The sequence below is a fragment of the Chiloscyllium plagiosum genome, unplaced genomic scaffold, assembly GCF_037043375.1.
Source record: "Chiloscyllium plagiosum isolate Xiang-an unplaced genomic scaffold, Cpla_swu_hap1 HiC_scaffold_4, whole genome shotgun sequence".
Lineage (NCBI taxonomy): Eukaryota > Metazoa > Chordata > Chondrichthyes > Orectolobiformes > Hemiscylliidae > Chiloscyllium > Chiloscyllium plagiosum.
In genome coordinates this window covers 79,631,532-79,655,914 of record NW_028270142.1, presented here as the reverse complement: position 1 = coordinate 79,655,914, position 24,383 = coordinate 79,631,532, and the positions used below count along the sequence as shown (strand labels likewise).

Genomic DNA, 24,383 nt, shown 5'->3' with positions numbered 1-24,383 from the left:
GAGATCACGAGAGCGAGCGTGAGAGATCACGAGAGCGAGCGAGAGAGATCACGAGAGCGAGCGAGAGAGATCACGAGAGCGAGCGAGCGAGCGAGCGCGCGTGCGTGAGAGATCACGAGAGATCGAGAGAGCGCGCGAGAGATCACGAGAGAGAGAGCGCGCGAGAGATCACGAGAGAGAGAGCGCGCGAGAGATCACGAGAGAGAGAGCGCGCGAGAGATCACGAGAGAGAGAGCGCGCGAGAGATCACGAGAGAGAGAGAGCGCGCGAGAGATCACGAGAGAGAGAGAGCGCGCGAGAGATCACGAGAGAGAGAGAGCGCGCGAGAGATCACGAGAGCGAGAGAGCGCGCGAGAGATCACGAGAGCGAGAGAGCGCGCGAGAGATCACGAGAGCGAGAGAGCGCGAGAGATCACGAGAGAGAGAGAGCGCGCGAGAGATCACGAGAGCGCGAGCGGGAGAGCGCGAGCGGGAGAGCGCGAGCGGGAGAGCGCGAGCGGGAGAGCGCGAGCGGGAGAGCGCGAGCGGGAGAGCACGAGAGAGAGAGCACGAGAGAGAGAGCACGAGAGAGAGAGAGAGATCACGAGAGAGAGAGAGAGATCACGTGAGAGAGATCACGAGAGAGAGAGAGAGAGAAAGAGAGAGAGAGATATCACGAGAGAGAGATCACGAGAGAGAGATCACGAGAGAGAGAGAGAGAGAGAGAGAGATCACGAGAGAGAGAGAGAGAGGAGTCGATGTTTTGGGCATATGCCTTTCATCAGGAATGGTCAACCTTTCTTTTAAAATAAAAACCCCAACATATTAGCTGCATTCCCAATTTCTTGCTGTATGAACGTTAGGTTCTTTTATGAGTGCACCACATTACTCTCTTTAGATTTTAAAGAAATTTTCTATTCATAAACATTTCTTAAGCTGTCCATTCCTGATGAAGGGCTTATGCCCGAAATGCCAATTCTCCTGCTCCTCAGATGCTGTCAGACCTGCTGTGCTTTTCCAGCACCACATTATTCAACTCTGATCCACAGCATTTGCAGTCCTCACTTTTTCCATGAGAGAGAGTAAGTTTTGTTCCAAGAGTTGGACTTCACCTTGGGCAAGGATCATGATTGGTGCCAAGAACAAACCTAAGCCTCCAGACCAGCCATCAATCAAGGGGATCGAAGGGCAGCAGGACGGGAGAATTGTTGCTTTTTCTCCTCTCTTTTCAATTCATTATTCTTATTATCATTATTATCACTTAATAAGCATTCATAATTAAGCAAATTGCTGATATCCAACACTTTTAACAATATTTAACCAAATCCAAAAGAACCGGTTGGATACAACCAGTCCTCAAAGACATCAGAAAGCCAAGTACAACTAGAGTAATACTGTTTTACTGTTGGGCGAGCCCCTTTATAATAAAAACCAACATAATAGTTGCATTCCCAATTGCTTGCTGTATGAACATGTTAGGTTCTTTTATGAGTGCATTCCTTAACACTTTATAGATTTTTTAATAAAATCACCAATATAAACTATTTTTAAGCAGTCCATGGGAATAAACTTATACTTGTCCACATTTAAACCATCAACCATCTCCTAGCACACTTAGTTGGCCTATACCTCAATCCATTTACATTTGGTACATAACTTAATGTTCCACCTAGATCTCATATCAGAAAATGACCATTTGGAAATACAAAATATATAAACATTGTGAAATACAAAATGTTGTCAAAGCTTTTTGTCTTGCACTCATCAGGATAATTTATAAGGAATACTAAAATAAATATAAGAAGAGTTTGCTGATGGATTGAAAAGTGGCTTGAGATTAGTAAAGATAATGGAACATAGACAGGGTGACTGACAATTAACCCTACTGAGTTTTGCTTAAACTTGAACCAGGCATTGCTCTATGAAATTAATCGTGAAATGATTTCTAAACCAGAGAAATTAAATCCGAAATTGAGATCAGAGATACAGTAAAGAGGGTTGTGCTGCTTGGTTAAAATATTTCACTTTTATGCTTTTGTGATTGAAAATGCATTAGCTGTGTCCAGATCAGTCTACAGGAGTGATTTTTGGAACACTTGCTCTTTGTGTTGAAATGTATCAGTTTGAAAGAACATGTTAATTAACGTACATCTGTTGCATTGTACCAATTTACATTCTGTAGTGTTGAGGAAATCATACTTTCTTGTGCATTGTGGCTTTAACTTTAATGTAGAGTTGATCAATTTATGCAAATGAGTTCATAGAATGACTACACTACAGTGCGGAGAAGCCATTCAGCCCATTAAGTCTGCATTGACCCTCTCAAGAGCTTCCTACCCAGACCCACTTCCGCCACCCGACCCTTGTTTGGATGGAAACCTAAGTAGACACAGGGAGAATGTGCAACTATACACAGTTCCCAATGCTGGAATTGAACCCAGTGCTCTGAGTCAGCAGTGTTAACCACTGAGCCACGAGATTGCTGTTAGCTAGAATGAAAACATGGTTTCCCAAAATCAAAATCAAGTTCTCAAGAAAATCAAGATGAGCCTTAAAAAAGATTTTTGATCTCTGCTGGTTGTTTCCCGTTTCTTCAGAGTACGGGATTTCTTCTCTGAAGAGAGTTTTGATCAGGTGATCAAGTCACCAACTAGTATAAAATGGAAAACAGATTGGGGGAGAGGTTTGCAGCATCTTTTCACATCTACATGTGCTGAAGTGAGTTCTGCTATTTTGTTAAGTACCGGTTAGCAAAAGGGTGTTTCAACATGTGCAGTTTTGTATATGTCCACATTTCTCATTTCAAATGTATGAAATTGCTTATTGAGCATGTTAGAAGGGATTCCACTGCTTGGTTCCACTCTACCACATAAAAAAATTACTTTGAGAACTAAAGGGATCCGAATTGATAGGATTACATATTTATTTTGTATCACAGCAAAACACTACTAATTTCAAAACAAAATAACTGAAATTAAATTATTATCCACTTAAATTATAAAAATTATTATGGCAGGTGCCTACTCACCGTACAGTCATAGTGCTTGCTTCCATTGCAGATTCTATCCTTATTTCTTCTGCTACTGCAGCAGCGGGTGCAAGTCGTTCTGAATCAAATGGAATGTCAGGCCCAGGAACCGAGGACTCAGCACCAGAAGTTCCAGGTGATGGAAAGGCAGAACAAACAAGTGCATTACTTCGCAGTCTGTTCAGCTCCTCATCAAGCTGTTTCTTTTCTTGTAGTAAAGTAGCTCTGTCTGCAGAAAGGGTTTCTATCAAAACTGAACACACAATATATACATTTAGAATCATGCACATTAGCATAAGATTTTATTTATCCAACAAATATTAGTACTACGTTATTCTCAAAATACAACATCGACCAATTTTGACAGCTGTTAATTCTTAGGTTCACAGAGATTAGATTAGATTCCCTACATTGTGGAAATAGGCCATTCGACCCAACAAGTCCACACCGACCCTCTGAAGAGTAACCCACCCAGTCCCATTTTCCTCTGACTAATGCACCTAATACTATGGGCAATTTAGCACAGCCAATTCACCTGACCTGCACAGTTGCCAAGGCTGGAATTGAACCTGGCACCCTGGTGCGGTGAGGCAGCAGTGCTAACCACTGAGCCACCGTGCAACCCAAGATGGACTAAGTTAAAACTAATACCGTGACAAAAGGTACGTACTACATTTTGGGATCTGGCTTTAACTTCGAGGCTTGTGGGATAGCTCTCTGTTTTGTTTAAAAAAATTCAAAGTCATTTGAAACAGAACCCAAATGCATCAATTCCACAAACATGTGACTGAAAGAACCCTTTTAGCGTTAATGGATTAAATGACTATATTGCTGAGTTTACAAAGGTCCAGAAAACCAACAGAAGGTTCAGGATACCAGTCCAGAAGAATCAAGAGAGTTTTGTTCAGAAGGGGTATCAGTTTCTCTAAACAGGAGAATCGAAGTTCGCAGGGCCTACCACTCTAACTGAAGTGTTTTAGTTCGTGGAGCTCCAAGCCAGGGGTTTAAAATTGTTACACTTCACGGGGCTAACACATGGAAATTAAGAGTCTCTATTCCTGGAATTGTTGTTTTGAAAACTTTAACTTTTGCAATTAATTTCCCAATTTACATGAAACTTTCGACCCAAACTGGTAGAAAGCGTGGACCAGATTTGTGTGTTTAAAAATAATAACTATGACAAATGAATAGATTCCAGCTACAAGTAAACAACTAAAGTCACAGAGATGTAAGCACGGAAACAGACCCTTCGGTCCAACTCATCCATGCCGACCAGATATCCCAAACCAATGTAGTCCCACCTGCCAGCACCTGGCCCATATCCCTCCAAACCCTTCCTATTCATACACCCATCCAAATGCCTTTTAAATGTTGCAATTGTACTAGCCTTCACTGCTTCCTCTGGCAGCTCATTCTATACATGAACCACTCACTGAGTGAAAACATTTTTTAATATGTTTCCCCTCTCACCCTAAACCCATGCCCTCGGGTTCTGGACTCCCCGACCCAAGGGAAAAGACTTTGTCTATTTATACTATCCATGCCCCTCATGATTTTACAAACCCCTGTAAGGTCACCCCTCAGCCTCAGACGCTCCAGGGAAAACAGCCCTAGCCTGTTCAGCATCTCCCTATAGCTCAAATCCTCCAACTCTGGCAACATCATTGTAAATCTTTTCTGAACCCTTTCAAGTTTCACAACATCTTTCCAATAGGAAGGAGACTAGAAGTGCATGCAATATTCCAACAGTAGCCTAACCAAATGTCCTGTACAGCTACAACATGACCTCCCAACTCCTGTACTCAATACTCTGACCAATAAAGGAAAGCATACCAAACGCCTTCTTCACTATCCTATCTACCTGCGACTCCACTTTCAAGGAGCTATGAACCTGCACTCCAAGGTCTCTTTGTTCAGCAACACTCCCTAGGACCTTACCATTAAGTGTATAAGTCCTGCTAAGATTTGCTTTCACAAAATGTAGCACCTCATTTATTTAAATTAAACTCCATCTGCCACTTCTCAGCCCATTGGCCCATCTGATCAAGATCCCGTTGAAATCTTTGGTAACCTTCTTCGCTGTCCAGTACACCTCCAATTTTGGTGTCATCAGCAAACTTACTAACTATACCTCTTATGCTCACATCCAAATCATTTGTATAAATGATGAAAAGTAGCGGATTCAGCACTGATCCTTGTGGCGCTCCACTGGTCACAGGCCCCCAGTCTGAAAAACAACCCTCCACCACCACCTGCTGTCTTCTACCTTTGAGCCAATTCTGTATCCAAATGGCTAGTTCTCCCTGTATTCCATGAGATCTAACCTTGCTCACCAGTCACCCATGGGGAACCTTGTCGAACACCTTACCGAAGTCCATATAGATCACATCTACCGCTCTGCCCTCATCAGTCCTCTTTGTTACTTCTTCAAAAAACTCAATTAAGTTCGTGAGATATCATTTCCCATACATAAAGCCATGTTGACTATCCCTAATCAGTCCTTGCCTTTCCAAATACGTGTACACCGTGTCTCTCGGGATTCCCTCCAACAACTTGCCCCAACACCGATGTCAGGCTCACTCGTCTATAGTTCCCTGGCTTGTCCTTACCACCTTGCTTAAACAGTGGCACCATGTTAGCCAACCTCCAGTCTTCCAACACCTTACCTATGACTATCGATGATACAAATATCTCAGCAAGAGGCCCAGCAATCACTTCCCTAGTTTCCCAGAGTTTTAGGGTACACCTGATCAGGTCCTCTGGATTTAACCACTTTTATGCGTTTCAAGACATCCAGCATTTCCTCCTCTGTAATATGGACATTTTTCAAGATGTCATAATCAATTTCCCAAACACTGTGCATCTTCCATGTCCTTTTCCACAGTAAATAATAGTACCTCCCCCATCTCCTGTGGCCATACAAAGGCCACCTTGCTGATCTTTGAGGGGGCCTATTCTCTCCCTAGTTACCCTTTTGTCCTTAATGTATTTGTAAAAACCCTTCGGATTCGCCTTAACTTTATTTGCCAAAGCTATCTCATGTCCCCTTTTTGCCCTCCTGATTTCTCTCTTAAGTGTACTCCTATTGCCTTTATACTCCAAGGATTCACTCAATCTATCCTGTCCATACCTTCCATATGCTTCCTTCTTTTTTTTTTAAACCAAATCCTCAATTTCTTTAGTCATCCAGCATTCCCTATCTACCAGCCTTTCCTTTCACCCCAACAGAAATATACTTTCTCTGGATTCTCATTATCTCATTTCAGAAGGTTTCCCATTTTCCAGCCGTCCCTTTACCTGCGAACATTTGCGCCCAATTAGCTTTTGAAAGTACTTGCCTATTACCGCCAAAATTAGCCTTCCTCCAATTTAGAACTTCAAACTTTTAGATCTGGTCTGTCCTTTTCCATCACTATTTTAAAACTAATAGAATTATGGTCGCTGGCCCCAAAGTGCCCCCCATTGACACCTCAGTCACCTGCTCAGTCACATTTTGCACCTTCTCTAGTAGGTACATCCACATGCTGAATCAGAAAATTTTCTTGTACACCCTTAACAAATTCCTCTCCATCTAAACACTATGGCAGTCCCAGTCTATGTTTGGAAAGTTAAAATCCCCTACCATAACCACCCTATTATTCTTAAAGATAGCCGAGATCTCCTTACAAATTTGTTTCTCAATTTCCCTCTGACTATAGGGGGTTGAGAATACAATCCCGATAAGGTGATCATCTCTTTCTTATTTCTCAGTTCAACACAAATAACTTACCTGTATGCATTTCTGGGAATATCCTCCCTCAGTACAGCTGTAATGCTATCCCTTATCAAAAATACAACTCCCCTTCCTCTCTTGCCTCCATTCCTGTAGCATTTGTCTCCTGGAACATTTAAGCTGCCTGTCCTGTCCATTCCCGAGCCATGTTTCTGTAATCGCTATGGTATCCCAATTCCATGTTCCTAACTATGCCCTGAGTTCATCTGCCTTCCCTGTTAGGCCTCTTGTAATGAAATAAATGCAGTTTAATTAATCAGTCCTACCTTGTTCTCTGCTTTGTCCCTGCCTGCCCTGACTATTTGTCTCGCTTCTGTTCTCAACTGTACCAGTCTCAGATGGAGATCTTTCTTCACTATCTCCTTGGGTTTCTGCCCCCCCACCTTACTAGTTTAAATTCTCCCTAGCAAATCTACCTGCCAATATATTAGTCCCCTTCGAATTTAGGTGCAATCCGTCCTTCTTATTACAGGTCACTTCTACCGCAAAACAGCTTCCAAAATGTGAATCCTTCTCCTGTACACCAGCTCTTTAGCCATGCGTTCATCTGCTCTATCCACCTATTCCTGTTCTCACTAGCTCGTAGCACCGGGAGTAATCTAGATATTACTACTCCCGAGGACCTTCTTTTTAAATTCCTGCCTAACTCTCTAATCAGCCTTCAGAATTAGAAACCATTGTCATATAACTTCACTAATTAATAATGTAAAACACTTTGTAAATTTCCCCTCTTCCCATATGTACAGACAAACAAAAAAAAAATCATTATGGATAGAAAGAAAGTCTGGGAAGGCTGTTCAGTGGTTCCTGTCCACGGCAATTGCTGAAATGATTTCTGCACAAACTTCCTTCTCTGGATGCTTTCATGTTTGTAGGAGGCACAAGGTTACTGAACTGAACAAACACAATGCTGTAGAGCCCAAACAAGCATGGTAGCACAAGTGGAGAGAGAAACAGAGTTAATGTTTCAAGTCCAGAATGACTCATGTCCAGTGTGTCTTTTCGGAACAGGAGTATAGTCAAACCAGATTTGAAACGATGACTTTGTTTCTCTCTGCACAAATGCAGCCAGACCTGAGTTTCTCCAACATTCTGTTTGTTTCAGATTTCCAGAATCTACAGTATTTTGCTTTTATACAGCATAACGATTCATACTTATAAATGTCTCTGACATATTAGTTAAAAACTACAGCTCACAGCAACTAAACAAAAAAAAAAGTTTTAATTCAGGCTTAAAGTGTTTTTCTTCATTGCAGCCAGCAGTTACAGTTTCTGAACTTGCAGAGATCTGATGCCTTTTCATGATCTTGTTCACAGTCCCAAGCTGTTCAGCTACCTATGAACCAATCACAACACTGCTGACGGGCAGAAGGCCATGGTCATTGATAACTGCTCACTAGTCCATGGCCCAACCAGCTACATTCTGCTGGCTGAATCCCCATTTTATATACAACTCTTGGTTCCAGTTTCTACCAAAGCTACCACTAACTGTTTGAACCAGCAGCTGTGTAAATAGCACTTACAATGAGCATCAGGTTGCTTAGGTTCAAAAAGTGCATAAACCTTCAACTGTTTGATTTTTAAAACAGTAATTTTCTCAGGTTCACAATCAAAAATACAGAAAATAAGAAGTCACAGTCTTTCTTTTTAATCTCAAAATAACAAAAAGCATGGGCAAGATTTCTGTACATATTAAAAATCACTGTTACTGGGATGATAATCTCTGAATTAATAATACACATATTATTGCATATTAGGTATAATTGAAGCCAAATGCTCACATATCTTCAGACACAAATACAGTATCGAAAAATTCTTCCACTATTTTAATACTGAGGGTATGTACACTAGGGAGAGAATAAGCCCCCTCAAAGATCAGCAAGGTGGCCTTTGTATGGCCACAGGAGAGGGGAGGGGGGGGGGGGGGGGGGGGGGAAGGTTAACATACACAGGTTAATATATTCATTTCAATTAATTTTATTAAACAATATTTGAAACACAAATATCTTACAAGACAGGGCCACTTATGATAAAATATTTACAGATATTGAAAATGTGACATTGGCTTGCCAGAATACTGAAAAAAACAGATACTCTTGTAATCCACCAACATTTTAGCAAGTACAAGTACTTACATCAATATTTTCAGTCACATTTCACTTTACTCAACATCTGACAAAATGCTACATGATATGATCTGATGAACTACATGGGAAATCAAGTAACTGAACATTTCACATACTTACTGAAAGCAAAATCATTCAATTTATAATGCATGTTTAAAATGACCTCCAAGAGGAGTCTCAAAACCAGATAGAATAATCTAACATGGATTACAGGTCCTGTTCACCCCAACTTTATTGATAAGGAGCAGATATTTTTCCTTGCATGTGCTAGCAATGATTAGAGAAAAGATGGAAAGGCTGCTCCATGTTCAATTTTCTTCTTATTCTTTTCTCCTGTGATTCTATATTCATCAGATTAGTAAAGCGAAAATCTACCCCACTGAAAATTGATAGGTAACTAACCTGATAGGAAGTCAGATGTTTGATTAAAGGCTACATACCTGAAATGCTAACTCTGTTTCTCTCTTAAATATTTCCAGAATTTGCCGTTTTAAATAATTTGGTTAAAATATTTTGTACTAATAATGGATCTTTTACAGAATCAATGGCTCTAATTGGAATTAGTATTTTAAGTTTCCCTCGCCCCCTCAAAAATCCAAAAACAAAATAGGTGCATATTGCCCATTTTCAGAGTTCATTGAATATGTGAAAACATAAGTTTAAAGTTTGAATGGCCACCTGTTGCTTTCTCTTATGCTTTAGATGGATCATACTAGTGATTCAAATGTTTAAAGGACAGATGGAGAGAAAGACCAAGATTTATCAAAATATACTTCTAACTTAAAACAGTCCAAATTGAACCAGCAAACCTTCAAAATTAATCCCGTGGTAAATGAATCTTAACTCACCTCTATCTTTTTCTTGCTGCTGGGTTAGCTTTCTCAGTTTGTCATTCAACTCATTGATAATTTGTTCTCTCTTCATTTTTTCTCGAGTTAGGACTGTATTGAAGTTAGTCTGAAAAACAAATCATTTGAGTGCAATCCAAGATTTATCAAATCAGCAACCTGACAACCCACGTTTTCATAGTGCTTCCACTGGACTTACAATGAATTCCTTTGCACAAAATAATAGAAAGGATTTATATTGAAAAGACAATTAAATATCATAGTACAGTCACATGTTGTACAAATGCATCACTTGGTTCAGAATATAAGATATAACAAAGAAACAACCAAGAAGAGTCCAATGGTGAAAATAAAAACATATAGTTATAATGTTTGAACTACATTTTAGAACTGATCATTTTGGAACTCCACTTGGAGTTCCTTGAAATATTTGTACCAATGTTTAATGTGACAATGTACAAGTTGACAAAGTATTCATGCAAGGTATTATGGGATTATAGCAACAGATAGAAAACCATATGATGGATTGAATTTAATTTGATTGCAAAATTGTAACTTCTTGCGTGAGTTGCAAAGTTTGAAACCAAGGCAGAATTACATATAAACAACAATGATGCAAATATTAACTCTCAGATGTCTATTCATAACAAGAAAATTCTACCTACAGGGATTAGATACAAAGTTAATACACTGGCAACAGGATGATTCGCCTCCAAACCACTAAGCACATAATCTAACATTTATTTTACAAAATGTATAAAATTAATTGCCCAGGCCTCCTGATAGAAGCTGCTGTTTGCTTTACGTGTAGGAAAAGTCTTTACGTTAGGTTTCTACTTTCATGCGCCTCAATACTTTGGACAAGGTGGGATTTGGTAGTGAAAAATAATACCTATCATCTCAATTTACAGCTTAACTCCAAAGTTAATTTTATATGAATATCTTCCACATTTGACTTTGCAGTCCAAGTTTGCGCTTTGATGAATTCCCTTTAGCATTCAATAAACCCAGTCATGACCCACCTGTATAAAAGTGCTATACCAGTATATCAATTATTTTCTTTTAATAATTCAGTGCTCTGGAGCAAGACACCCAGAAGATATTAATTAGAACAATTCGATTAAACCGTCAATTGATCTGTGATCAAAGTCCATATACAGGTAGCTCTCCTACAACACAATGTTTGTTTTCTTGCGCAATCCTGCATTACAGACAAATCACACTTTAGAAACAGCTCTATGACTCTAAGTGTAATCGCTTTGCAGCCAATATATGTTTTAAAAGTTTGCGCTTTCGAAACAGTGTCCCTCAAATGTCAATTGTGTTAGTGAATTTGTGTGAATGAAACAGGTGTTATAGCAGAATCACCTGTATCTGCATTTGCCTATATTCCTCACCAAATTCCATCAATTTCAATTTTAAAATTAACAACTGATCTTGCATCAATGGTTGTTTATAGAAAAGAGGTCCAAACCTGTGTGAACTCTTGCATGAAGTATTTTCTAGTCTTACTCCTGCAAGATCTAAAGATAATACTCGTTAAACCTAAACTCTTCCATCAGCAGAAAATGAATATTTCTGAAGAACAATATAGCACAGGAACAGAACCTTCAACCCTCCAAAACTGCACCAACACATTTTGTCCTTCCATATTAAAATGGTCTTCACTTATAGGATCTGTATCCTGCTATTCCCTTCCTAATCATGTATGTGTCCAGGTATTTCTTGAATGTTTAAATCATGTCTGCTTCCACCAACAACTCTGGTAGCGCATTCCAGGCACTCACCACTGTGTGAAAAACATGCTTCGTACATTTTTTTAAACTCCACCCTCCCCCCGCACCTTGAAACTATGCCCCAGCAATTGACCCCTCCATTCTCAGAAAAAGCCTCATACATTCCACTCTATCCATGCCTTTCACAATCTTATACAATTCTATCACGTCACCCCTCAATCTTCTGCATCCCAGTAAAAACAAACCCAGTCTATCCAACCCTTCTTCGTAGCTAAAATCCCCCACTTCAGGCAACATCTTGTAAACATTTTCTGTACCCTCTCAAAAACATCCACATCCTTCTGGTAGTGTGGTGACCAGAGCTATAAACAATATTCCAAGTGTGGCCTAACTAAAGGTCTATAAAGCTGCAGCATAATTTGCTTATCTTTATACTCAATGACCCTTTCAATGAAGGCAAGCATCCCACAGGCCCTTTTTTACTACCGTATCCACCTGTGCTGCCACCTTCAGTGACCTGTGGACCTGCACATCCAAATCCCTCTCATATCAAGACTCCTAAGGGTTCTGCCATCTACTGTATCACTTCCACCTGTACTTGACATTTCAAAATGCATCACCTCAAATAATTTGGGATTAAACTCCATCTACCATTTTTCTGCTCATGCCTCTAACTGATCTATATCCTGCTGCATCCTCTGACAATCCTCCTCACTATCTGAAACTCGACCAGCTTTGTATCACCCACAAATTTACTAATTAGACCAGCTAAGTTCTCCTCCAAATCATTTATGTAGATCATGAATAGCAGAGGTCCCAGTACTGATCCCTGTGGAAAACCACTAGTCACAACCCTGCATTCTGAAAAGCATCCTTCCACCTCTAACCTTGGTCTCCAGTGACTAAGCCAGTCCTGTATCCATCTTGCCAGCTCAATGTCGATCCTATGTGACTTTACCTTTTGTACCAGTCTGCCATTCGTACATGCTTCGTACATCTCTTTTAAACTCCACCCTCCCTCCGCACCTTGAAGCTATGCCCCCAGATATGCTTTACTGAAGTCCATGCAGACAATATCAACTGCTTTTCCCTCAATCATCTTCATCACCTCCTCAAAAAACTAGACCAAGTTGGTGAAGCATGACCTCCCTCGCATAAAACCATGCTATCACTAATAAGTCCATTTGCTACTAAATACACACAGATCTTGTCCCTAAGAATCTTTTCCAATAATTTCCCTAACCACTGACGTGAGCCTGTAATTTCCTGGATTATCCTGGCTACCCTTCTTAAACGATGGGACAACATTGGTTATTCTCCAATCCTCTGAGACTTCACCTATAGCCAAAGAGTAGACAAAGATTTCTGTTAATGCTCCAGCAATTTGTTCTGCCTCCCTCGACATTCAGGGATAGATTGTATCAGGACTTATCTACTTTAATACTTTTTAAGACACACACCTCTTCCTTTTTAATAGCAACTTAGCTTAGAAATTCGACGCTCCGTTCCTTGAGGTCATCCTCCACCAATTCCTGAATACCGACAAGATATTTATTTACGATCTCACCTAACTCTTCTGGTTCCACTCTTTTGTCCTTGATTGGGCCAACCCTAGCCCTGGCTAACTGCTTGCTTTTTCTAAAGCTTTGGAACACTCCCTAACCCTGTTTGTTAATGACTTTTCATAATCCCTTTTAGTCCTTCTAATTCCTTGTTTAAATTCTTTCCTACTTTATATACTTCCAGGGCTTTTGTCAGTTCCCATCATCCTCGACCTTACAAATGCTTCTTTTTTCTTTTCAACCAAAGTCATAACATCCCTGGTCATCCAAGGTTCCCGTGAACTTGCCATACCTATCCTTCATTCTTGCAGGAATGTGCTGCTTCTGAACAGTTATCCAATGCTATTTGAGGGTAAATCCACATTAGACATGTCAGAATATTTCAAACAGCCACCTTCAATCAAAATGTTTCAGTTTCTGCCCAATATTATTGTAGTTCACCTTCCCCCAATTTAACATCTTCACCTAAGGACTGCTGTTACCCTTATCCCTATCCATAGCATTATGGTCACTACTCCTGAAATGCTCCCCCACTGAAACTTTTCCTAAAACCAGGTCTAGGATAACCCCTTCCCTGGTTGGACTGTATATGTATTGTTTCAAGTATTTCCAATCAATTATCTGCTAACCTTAATATCGCAAAAAAAAATAGTCAAATCATTCTGAAATTTCAAAATTCCAGGGAAAGCAACCACAATTTATTCAATCTATCCTGCACCCTAACCATTGGGGTACAAGAATTACTCCAGTAAATTTACACTGCACTATTCCAAGGTCAACATATGTGTATTACTGTCAGGTGCCTACAACTGTGGTCTGCAGGAAATGTTTAATGAAGGAATGAAGTTTATTGTCACCTGTACTCTACAACGAACAACATGGTAAAATAGTGAAAAGCTTCAACTGTTGCCACAATCTGGCACCACTCAAATACTTCTAGAAAAAAAAAGCTGAAAGATCTTTGCTGCACCGTCTCTACCATGAGTCCTGAACCCCAAGTCAACTGACCAGTGAGACTCGTGCCACTACCTATGCCAGATCACCAATGGAGTTGCCACTCTTCAGGTGCCATCCCTTCGTTGCTGGGTCCACTCTGCCAACAGGTCACCAATGCCGGGTCTCGTGCTGGACCTGGAGACCCCAGCTCTGGGCCTACCATAACCAGCTGTCACTGTTGCACCCAATAACCACGAGTATCCCCCCCCTCTGGGACTAGCACAAGGAGTCAATTGCTTCACTGCTGCATCGGAGATGCCTGGGGTCTACACAATCCACACCACCACTGTTTTAGCCACCACCTCATCAAAAAAGACCCCCTCCGGGCCTACCAGAACCAGGAATCTCGCTACCTTGCCAACAGTCCCACTCCTGTCACACCTCTCTGCCATTCCCAACAGGAAGAAGATAAAGAAAAAGAAAAGGTAAGTAAAACAAAAAGGGGAAGCTAAGAAGGGAGGAACATCTGCCTGTAGATTGGCCCAGGAGCCCGAACGCTGCCTACCCTGCCAGAACCACAATCTTGGATGATAGATTTTGGTTAACACTTGACTTCTACCCCTTTGTAATCTAATCGTCTAGATAAAAAGTTGCATTCCAATAAGCTTTTTTTTGATTTTCTTGTATTTGTCGATAACATTTAAATGATGTGTATACCTGGGCCATGAGGCCTCTTTGGAACTCCACTGTTTCCAGGTAACTATCATATAGAAAGTAATCTATTTTACCCTTTTTCAGGACTGTGTGTTAACTTAACTGTGTCTTTGACCTTATATTTGTGATGATGCTACTCCTTTAACAAGGTTGAGTTGTCCTTGTTTTTTTTTCGAAAAGTGTTGCACGAGGCAGACTTGCCAACATGTCTGGTTTGGATGGGTTTTAGGGCCAATTTGATTATAGCTAACAGATACTGCCTCAGACAAAAGGCTTTCAAGTTTTAAAAGAAACACTAGTACAATGAAAAGGGGAGAAAGTGAGGACTGCAGATGCTCGAGATCAGAGTCAAAACGTGTGGTGCTGGAAAAGCATAACTGGTCCGGCAGCATCCGAGGAGCAGGAGAATTGAAACTTCAAGCGTAACCTTGAAATGTCAACACTCCTGCTCCTCGGATGCTGCCTAACTGGCTGTGCTTTTCCAGCACCACACTTTTTAACAAGCTTAGCTTTTCTCTGGTTTGGTTTCATTTGGTTTTAGCAGTCTGACTATTTGGAGCTGCTGTTCAGTCTAATCTGGTAAAAGAAACAGCTCCATGGAAGGTGTCCCATGCTGAATCTGCCATCTCTCTCTCTCCTGTAAGATCCTGTGTTTGATTTTACCTTTATTGCCAAGGGTGTTTATGGGGATTGTTATAGGAATTTGGAACAGCATCAAGTTAGGATGGTCTATTGGGTTTTTGGATAGTTAAGTTACTCTGTATTCTGTTCTCTTTTATTTATTTGTGTTTCATTTGGTTCTCTGTAAATACATTGTTTTGTTTAAAACAGAGGTGCTTTGACCAGCTGCATCACTCTTAAAACATCTAAGAGTTCTACACCTGCTCAAAACAACTAGACAAGTTAGCATCAGGGCTACCTTCTGAAATGTGTTTTTTTTTTTAAGGGTCTGACGAGGTCCATAACATATTAAAAACACATTTATCACAGTGCTGACCACTGAGCTAAATCAATACCACTTTGCAATGTCATGCTTCTCTGTACAAGATATGGCATTTTCAGTTAAAGAGAATTTTGAATGGGTGGCTATCACAATCAATTGTCATTATTAATAACCACAGTCACCTTAGATTCTAGTATGTTTTGCGTGGGGGGGAAAGATTGGCCTCTCAGGGGAAAGCAACAAAAGCCAAGTTTGTAGCACTACAGGTGACTGGGAGAGCTTTAGTGATCAGGGAACCAATTGTGAGGAAAGGCAGTCTGTGGCAGTGACGAGCCATTTTTAACAAAGCACCGTGCTCACATTCCCACTTGTCTGTCCTTGGCATGCTGCAGTGTTTCAGTAAAAACCACAGTGCCAACTGGAGGAACAACATCTCAACTTCAGACTAGGTACTTTACAATCTTCTGAACTCAATATTGAGTTCAACACTTTATTTTAGCTTTACTTGTTATAGTGTGTCACCATGTCTTCCCCGCCAGACCCCTCCCCAAGTAGGCCATTTAGGACTGAGAAGGAGAACTTTCTTTTCTCAAAGCCTGGTAACCCTGTGGAATTTTCTGTCACAGAAAGCAACTGAGGCCAAAACAGTGAATGTTTTCAAGGTTGAGGGGTTAATTATAGCTCTTAGGGCTAAAGGGAACAAAGAATTGGAGAAAAAATGTTGGAACAGGGTACGGAGTTGGATGATCAGCCATGATCATGTTGAATGGGAAGCAGGCTCGAAGAGCCAAATAGGCTACTACTTCAATTTTCTTTGTGCCAACTTCAGGTGCATAATGTGCACTTAATGGCTCACAATGTTATTTTCTCAAACTATGAATTCATTCTGCACTTTCTACTCTCTTTCTGGGGACAGATCACTGACTTGAGTGGCTCAACATGCTCTCAAATTGTTCTAGTTACCATTCACATTATAATCAATCCTCTTTACTTCTTCGCAGGAGAAGCTGGCACACAACTGTGCCAAGAGGACCAAGACCAGTAGGGAGTTGCTGAATGTAAAGATCCTCACCCATTCTAAGTAAAAAGCTAACAGAACAGAAATTGCTGGAGAAGCTCGGAAGGCATGCCAGTGTTGGGGGAAGGAAACAAAGTTAATGGTTCAAGTTTGATGACTCTTCATCAGAACTCATAGCAGCTAGGGAAAAGTGTTTTTTATGCTAAAAAGGTGGGTTTGAGGGGAAGGGGTCTGTGTTTTAGAGACAACCATGCTGTGAGCAGAGAATACAGCAGAATACACACTGTGAAGAGCAGACAACTGGTACTTCATTAGGAAGGTGTGTCTGGGTCCTTGGAAAGGAAGGAGGCAGAAAATAAATGGGCAGGTGTTACACTTTGTACGATTACATGGAAGATCCCATGGGAAAGGTGGGGAGGTTGGACAAGGATACCCTGGACGAATCAGTACCTGCAGAATGCTGGCATTAGAGGGAAGAGAAACATGCCTTTGGTGGTGGCATCCTGTTGCAGGTGAAGGAAATGGCAGCTTACAATTCTTTGGATGTGGAGACTGGTGGGATGGTAAGTGAGGACCAAGGGATCCTTCCATTGTTTAGGAAGGGAAGAGAAGTGGTGAGGGGAGAAATGCAGGAGATAGGCTGGACACAGCTACAGGCCCTGTAAACCATGGTAGCAGGGAACCCTTGGTTGAGGAAAAAGGTGGACATTTCTGAGACGGAAGGCAGCATCAGAGGTGTGACAGAGATGGTGAAACTGAGAGAATGTGATAGAGTCCTTACAGGAAGCAGGGTGTGGGAATGCATAGGCCAGGTAACTGTCGAAGTGGGCAGGTTTGTAATGGATATTGGTGACCAAATCTATCCCCAGAAATGGAAACAGAGAAGTACAGGAAGGGAAAGAAGGAAGGTGACAGCAGAGTGGAAATTGTAAAAATTGATCAATTTTTGTCTCCAAAGTTAAACAAGAGTGCTTGGTTGCCTCCATGGGTGAATGGCTTGTATACCGTGGATTAGCAGAATGCTCAGTGGTGCCTTCAGACCTGTCCTCTCTCAGAGTAATCAGCACCAATGACAAAGGGAGGACAAGACATCTCAACTTTACTCTGCGTTCTTTCTCAAGGAGGCAGGGTGCTGCCAGCAGCGACCCATTAGGGAGGAAGAGAAACAGACAAGTTTCTTTTGAGGACAGTCCAAAAGGTACACTAGTTCCCAACCCCACCCCACACCCCCCAAACTTGTGCCTGCATCCCCTTTTCCTCCAGCAGCTCAGACTCAGGAAAAGCTCACCAGGAATGTGGACTACAGTGAGCTACAAAGACTATTCATCCTCACCAATTTGTCAGCTACACATAGAGTCATAGAGATGTACAGCATGGAAACCTGTCCAGATATCCCAACCCAATGTAGTCCCAGCTGCCAGCTCCCGGCCCATATCCCTCCAAACCCTTCCTATTCATATATCCATCCAAATGCCTCTTAAATGTTACAATTGTACCAGCCTCCACCACTTCCTCTGGCAGCTCATTACATCCACATACCACCCTCTATGTGAAAAGGTTGCCCCTTAGCTCACTTTTATATTTTCCCCTCCCACCCTAAACCCATGCCCTCTAGCTCTGGACTCCCTGACCCCAGGGAAAAGACTTTGTCTATTTATCCTATCCATGCCCCTCATTACTTTGTAACCTTTATAAGATCAGCCCTCAGCCTCCAACACTCCAGGGAAAACAGCCCCAGCCTGTTCAGCATCTCCCCATAACTCAAATCCTTCAACCCTGGCAACATCCTTGTAAATCTTTTCTGAACCCTTTCAAGTTTCACAACATCTTTCCGATAGGAAGGAGACCAGAATTGCACGCAATATTCCAACAGTGGCCTAACCAATGTCCTGTAACGCTGCAACATGACCTCCCAACTCCTGTACTCCATACTCTGACGAATAAAGGAAAGCATACCAAATGCCGCCTTCACTATCCTATCTATCTGTGACTCCACTTTCAAGGAACTATGAACCTGCACTCCAAGGTCTCTTTGTTCAGCAACACTCCCTAGGACCTTACTATTAAGTGTATAAGTCCTGCTAAGATTTGCTTTCCCAAAATGCAGCACCTCACATTTATCTGAATTAAACACCATCCTCCACTTCTCAGCCCATTGGCCCATCTGGTCAAGAGCCTATTGTAATCTCAGGTAACCCTCTTCACTGTCCACCTCCAATTTTGGTGTCATCAGCAAACGTACTAACTGTACCTCTTATGCTCACATCCAAATCATTTATATAAATGACAAAAGGTAGAGGACCGTGCACTGATCCTTGAGGCACTCCACTGGTCACAGGCCTCCAGTCTGACAAACAATCCTCCACCATCACCCTCTGTCTTCTACCTTTGAGCCAGTTCTGTATTCAAATGGCTAGTTCTCCCTGTATTCCATGAGATCTAACCTTGCTAACCAGTCTCCCATGGGGAACCTTGTTGAACGCCTTATTGAAGTCCATACAGATCACATCTACCACTTTGCCCTCATCAATCCTCTTTTGAAGAAGTAACAAAAACTCAATCAAGTTTGAGAGACATGATTTCCTACACACAAAGCCATGTTGACTATCCCGAATCAGTCCTTGTCTTTCCAAATACATGCTGAAAATGTATTGCTGGAAAAGCGCAGCAGGTCAGGCAGCATCCAAGGAACAGGAGAATCGACGTTTCGGGCATAAGCCCTTCTTCAGTAAACCCTTCCTGAAGAAGGGCTTATGCCCGAAACGTCGATTCTCCTGTTCCTTGGATGCTGCCTAACCTGCTGCGCTTTTCCAGCAACACATTTTCAGCTCTGATCTCCAGCATCTGCAGTCCTCACTTTCTCCTTTCCAAATACATGTACATCCTGTCCCTCAGGATTCCCTCCAACAACTTATCCACCACAGACGTCAGGCTCACTGGTCTATAATTCCCTAGTTTTTCCTTACCACCCTTATAAACAGTGGCACCATGTTAGCCAACCTCCAGTCTTCCGGGACCTCACCTGTGACTATCGATGATATAAATATCTCAGTAAGAGGCCCAGCAATCACTTCCCTAGCTTCCCACAGAGGTCTAGCATATACCTGATCAGTCCTGGAGATTTATCGACCTTTACGCGTTTCAAGACATCAAACACTTCCTCCTCTGTAATATGGACATTGTTCAAGATGTCACCATCTATTTCCCTACATTCTATATCTTCTATGTCTTTTTCCACAGTAAATACTGGTGCAAAATACTAGTTTAGTATCTCCCCCATTTTCTGCGGCTCCACGCAAAGGCCACCTTTCTGATCTTTGAGGGGCCCTATTCTCTCCCTAGTTATGCTTTTGTCCTTAATGTATTTGTAATAACCCTTTGGATTCTCCTTAATTCTATCTGCCAAAGATGCATCTGTTCAATAAGAGTGCTCATCATACAGTCTTTATGGACACAAAGTCCCACCTTCATGTTGAGAATATCCTCCATTGTGTTGTGAGGCACTCATCTTGCTAAATGGAACAGACTTCGATGAGGCACTTTGGGCCATCAACAGCAGCAGAATCATACTTCAATACAATTTTCAACTTCATGGCCTGGCATATCCCCCACTCAACCAACAACATCGAGCCAGGAGATCCACCATGGTTTGATGGAGTATACAGGAGAGCATGGCAGGAACAGCATGAGGCAGCTGCCAAATAGGATTGTTTACAAGACAAGCAGCAAAAGCAGCAAGTGACAGAGTGACTTAAGTAATCCCATAACCAATAGATCAGATTTAAGCTCTGCAGATCTGCTACATCCATCCATGAATGGTGGTGGGCAATTAAACAACTCATTGAAGGAGAATCTACAAATATCCCCAACATCAATAATAAAGAGACCACATCAGTGCAAAAGATTAGGCAGAATCATTAGCAGCAATCTTCAGTCAGGAGCGCCGAGCAGATAATCCATGTTCGCCTCCTTTAGTAGTTCCGATCATTCTAGATACCAGTGTTCAGCCAATTCACTCCACATGATATCAAGAAATGGTTTGAGGCACTGGATACTGCAAAGACTACTGGCCCGGACAACATTCTGGCAATAATATTGAAGACTTGTGCTCCAGATCTTTCCACAACTGTAACCAAGCTACTAAGTTCAGCTACAACAGCAGCATCTACCAGGAAATGTAGAAAGTTGTTCAGGTATACCCTGTACACAAACCGCAGGACAAATTCAACCTAGCCAGTTGCTTTTGCATCAGTTGACTATGGATCATCAGTAAGGTAATGCAAGCTTATAGTTAGGGTTAGTCATCCACAGTGCTATCAAAAGCAGCACCTGCTTAGAAAGAACCTGCTTTCTGAAGCCCAGCTTGGGTTCTGCATGGGTCACTCGGCTGTTGACCTCATTAAAGACTTCGCTTAAACACAGACAAAAGAGCTGAGTTACAGATGTGAGGGAAGACAGAGCTCTTGATTTCAAGGTGACATTTAACTGAATCCAACATCAAAAAAACTGGAATCAATGGGAATCAGGAGAAACTCTCTGCTGGCTGGAGTTATATTTGAACCATACGAAAATTGTTGCTGGAGGCCAGTCTCAGCTGCAGATCATCTCTGCTGGAGTTCCTCAGAGTTATGTCCTAGGCCTAACAATCTTCAAGTGCTTTATCAATGTACTTCATCCACCATAAGATCAGAAGTGGGGATGTTCAGCACTATCCCTGCATCCTCAGATACTGAATCAGCCTATGCTCAAACGCAACATGATCTCAACAATATCAGACTTGGCCTGATAAGTAGACAGAAACATTCTCTCCACACAAAATGCCAGGCAATGACCATCCCCAATAAGAGACAAGCTAACTATCACCCCCTGACATTCAATGGCGTTACCATCACTGAATCATTGGCCAGAAACTCAACCAGATCTGCCATATAAATACAGTGGCTACAAGAGTTGGTCAGAGGCTAGGAATATTGCAGTGAGTAACTCACCCAGTGATTCCCCAAAGCCTGCCCACCATCTATAAAGGCACAGGTCAGGAATATTCCCCACTTGCCCAGATGAATGCAGCTCTGACAACACAAGAAGTTTGACACCCCACCTACAAGCATCCGCTCCACCAAGGTTGTCTGCAGAAATTCACCAAAGATCCTTAGACAACACTTTCACATCCACAACCATTTCTATCTCAAAAAGGACAAAAACAGCAGATACCTGTGAACACCACCATCTGCGGGTTTCCCACTAAGCTACTCACCATCCTGACTTGGAAATATATCATTGTTTCTTTATTGTTACTGGGTCAAAATCCTGGAATTCCCTCCCTAAGAACATTGGTGGTCTCTCTATAACACATGGACTATAACAGTTCAAGAAGGGTGCTCACAAACACCTACTCAAGTAATGGGGAACAAATGTTAGCCAGCCAATAATGCCCAAATCCCACAAGAGAATAATAAAAAAAGTACAGACATGCAATATGGGAAGACTGAAGACTGTATCTGATGCCAAGAGAGCTCAATGGAACAACATGTTGCTCCCCAATAATGGATGGTTTACTATAATTAATGATGTTTGAAATAATTCAGCAGGATTCATGAACGCTGAAAGAAAGGCAAGCAGGAGGTGAGGAATTGAAGAGAGTTATGGAGGAGATGTTGAAGGAGCAGAGTTAACATTATTTTTGGTTCGATCCTGACAGATAATAAATGGAGAGCAGAGGATGGGTGGGCAGTGACGAGAGCAAGCAATCAGCTGCCTGGCAGCAATCAACTCAAGTTGCATAGTTACAAGTTCTAATATAGGCACTAAAACTATCCAGCAATAAATGAGTTAGTGTCCTCAACCAATAGCCAATATGTTTTGGGGTAGTATATGACTGTGCAGGACTCTGATAGGTGGTTCTGATCATGACAGATACCAGTCTTCAGCCAATTCATCTTTAGTGGGTGGCTGATCCAGCATTTGGCACTAAATTTAGGCTATTCAGCAACTCAAGGGAGGTTGTGGTTATCAAAACCACAGCTCAGAAAAACTGAAAATGCCAAACTGTTAATTCATGATCAGGCAGACATAGCAGCTAAAAAGGCAGAATAGGAAAGAGATAAAAGTTCAGCTATCTCTTTAGCAAGCAAAGAGAATGAGGTGAATACAATAGAACAACATGCTAGTTCAAAAGAGGAGTGGAAAGAGTGGAAGGAATCATGACAATGATGGGTGTGGAGAAAGGAAGGAAGGATCATTGTTCCAAAATGTATCAGGAGACTCATTAGGGATTTAAACAGGATACAACATACCAAACAGAACAATATGTTGAATCTTAAGAATTAGTATTCGCAGTAGAATAGGACAGGAAAAGACAAATCAATTCTGTCAACAGTACAGGTAGACAACCCTTTATCCAAAATCCAGAAATCCAAAAAGCTCAGAAATCCGAAAGATTTTAGTGAATTTTATTTCTCATTAACAAGGTTATTTGGCGTGTAAACAATTAACTCAACTCCACACCCACCCGATGAGTGTTACTCAGATGCAACATTGGGGCGGGGAATGGCCCAGCACTGGCAGGCCTCAATTCTGTCTCAGAGCCCTCAGTACTCAGCGAGTCTGACGTTCAGTAAGATTTTTAAAAATTTCAGTCAAACTATCACTTATTCAGAAATTCGAAAAATTCCGAATACCAGCTGGTTCTGACCATTTCGGACAAAGGACTGTGTACCTGCATTCATTTTCATCCAGCATAAAACTGGAAAGCCATTAAAAATAAAACTCCAAGACTAACTTATTTTTCAATCTCTGAGTTCACAATGAAATTAGAAGGCTCAGGACAAATTATGTATTCAGGGTATTTACAATTCAAACATAGGATTGGATCCCAGAACCCAGCAAGTAGATATGGTTGGGCGGTCCTTAGCTATACCTGACAACTAATGTTCCAGCTTTTATTTAGGAACCCAGTATTGAGGGCAAATACTGTCAAGAACTATGTACACATGTAATTGATAGACTTGGGTGTGATGGTAGATGTTATAATCTGAGTTCTTCTGGATAACAAAAGCATCCCGATTTCTCAAAAACGGTAGTGCTCCCTTCCCAGGTAGTTTAGTCAGGGATGGAAAGGCTAAGACTTTACGACAAGATTTGAGAAAAGTTTCCTTACGGGTGGCCTGAAAAATTTCTGGTTTGTTAGGAGGTATCCACCTGCTCTGACCATTCCAATGCCAACAGGCTAAGGCCAATTCCAGAGAATCTTTGGCAATTATACTTACAGAACTGTCCAAGTTTGACGGGAAGTATTGGGGATTTTTTGGGAGCGCAAACTTAGTAGTTAAGTCAGTACAACTATCTGAATTAAATTGCTATTCCTCCTGGGCTGCTAGAGAAATCAGAAAGGGACTAAGTGCAGGCTCAGGGACTGAGCATGCATTGACAGCCATTGACCTACAAGGTGAAGATCTCTTAAAACTCTTGCAGAATGATTGAAGGTTAATTAGAATTACTGAGACACAAGCCAAATGAAGAGCTTGTGATAATCTTGCCCAAAGCCTGATAGATGAAGTCAGGTCCAACATTCAGAACCATTCCCCAACATTTATTTATTTCCCTGTCCAAATGAAATCTTCAACATTCACTGAGGCAGCCACGAACCCCCAGTGGTTACTCGAGCAGGTGGGCGTCTGGTAAAGGGAGCTATAAAGTTTGTTATATAGAGGTGGGCCCAACTC

At 41.6% G+C, this 24,383-nt stretch overlaps 2 protein-coding genes across 5 annotated transcripts in view; one reads left to right on the top strand and one right to left on the bottom strand.

The window, feature by feature from the left end:
• Positions 1-642, top strand: part of LOC148150174 (uncharacterized) — a gene marked incomplete at both ends in the record, with an annotated part of 25,661 nt that extends 25,019 nt beyond the window's left edge. Inside the window, 1 exon segment of the mRNA XM_087985801.1 lies at positions 512-642. Coding sequence (XP_087841927.1) covers positions 512-642 — 131 coding nt within the window.
• The window catches only part of rb1cc1 (RB1-inducible coiled-coil 1), a 311,576-nt gene that overhangs the window by 180,586 nt on the left and 106,607 nt on the right, over positions 1-24,383 (bottom strand). For all 4 annotated transcript variants that reach the window (XM_043688321.2, XM_043688325.2, XM_043688324.2 and 1 more), the window contains 2 exons: positions 9,754-9,862; positions 3,008-3,260 (listed from right to left, as the gene is read on the bottom strand). In XM_043688321.2, coding sequence (XP_043544256.2) covers positions 3,008-3,260; positions 9,754-9,862 — 362 coding nt within the window. The remainder of the gene's footprint in view (positions 1-3,007; positions 3,261-9,753; positions 9,863-24,383) is intronic.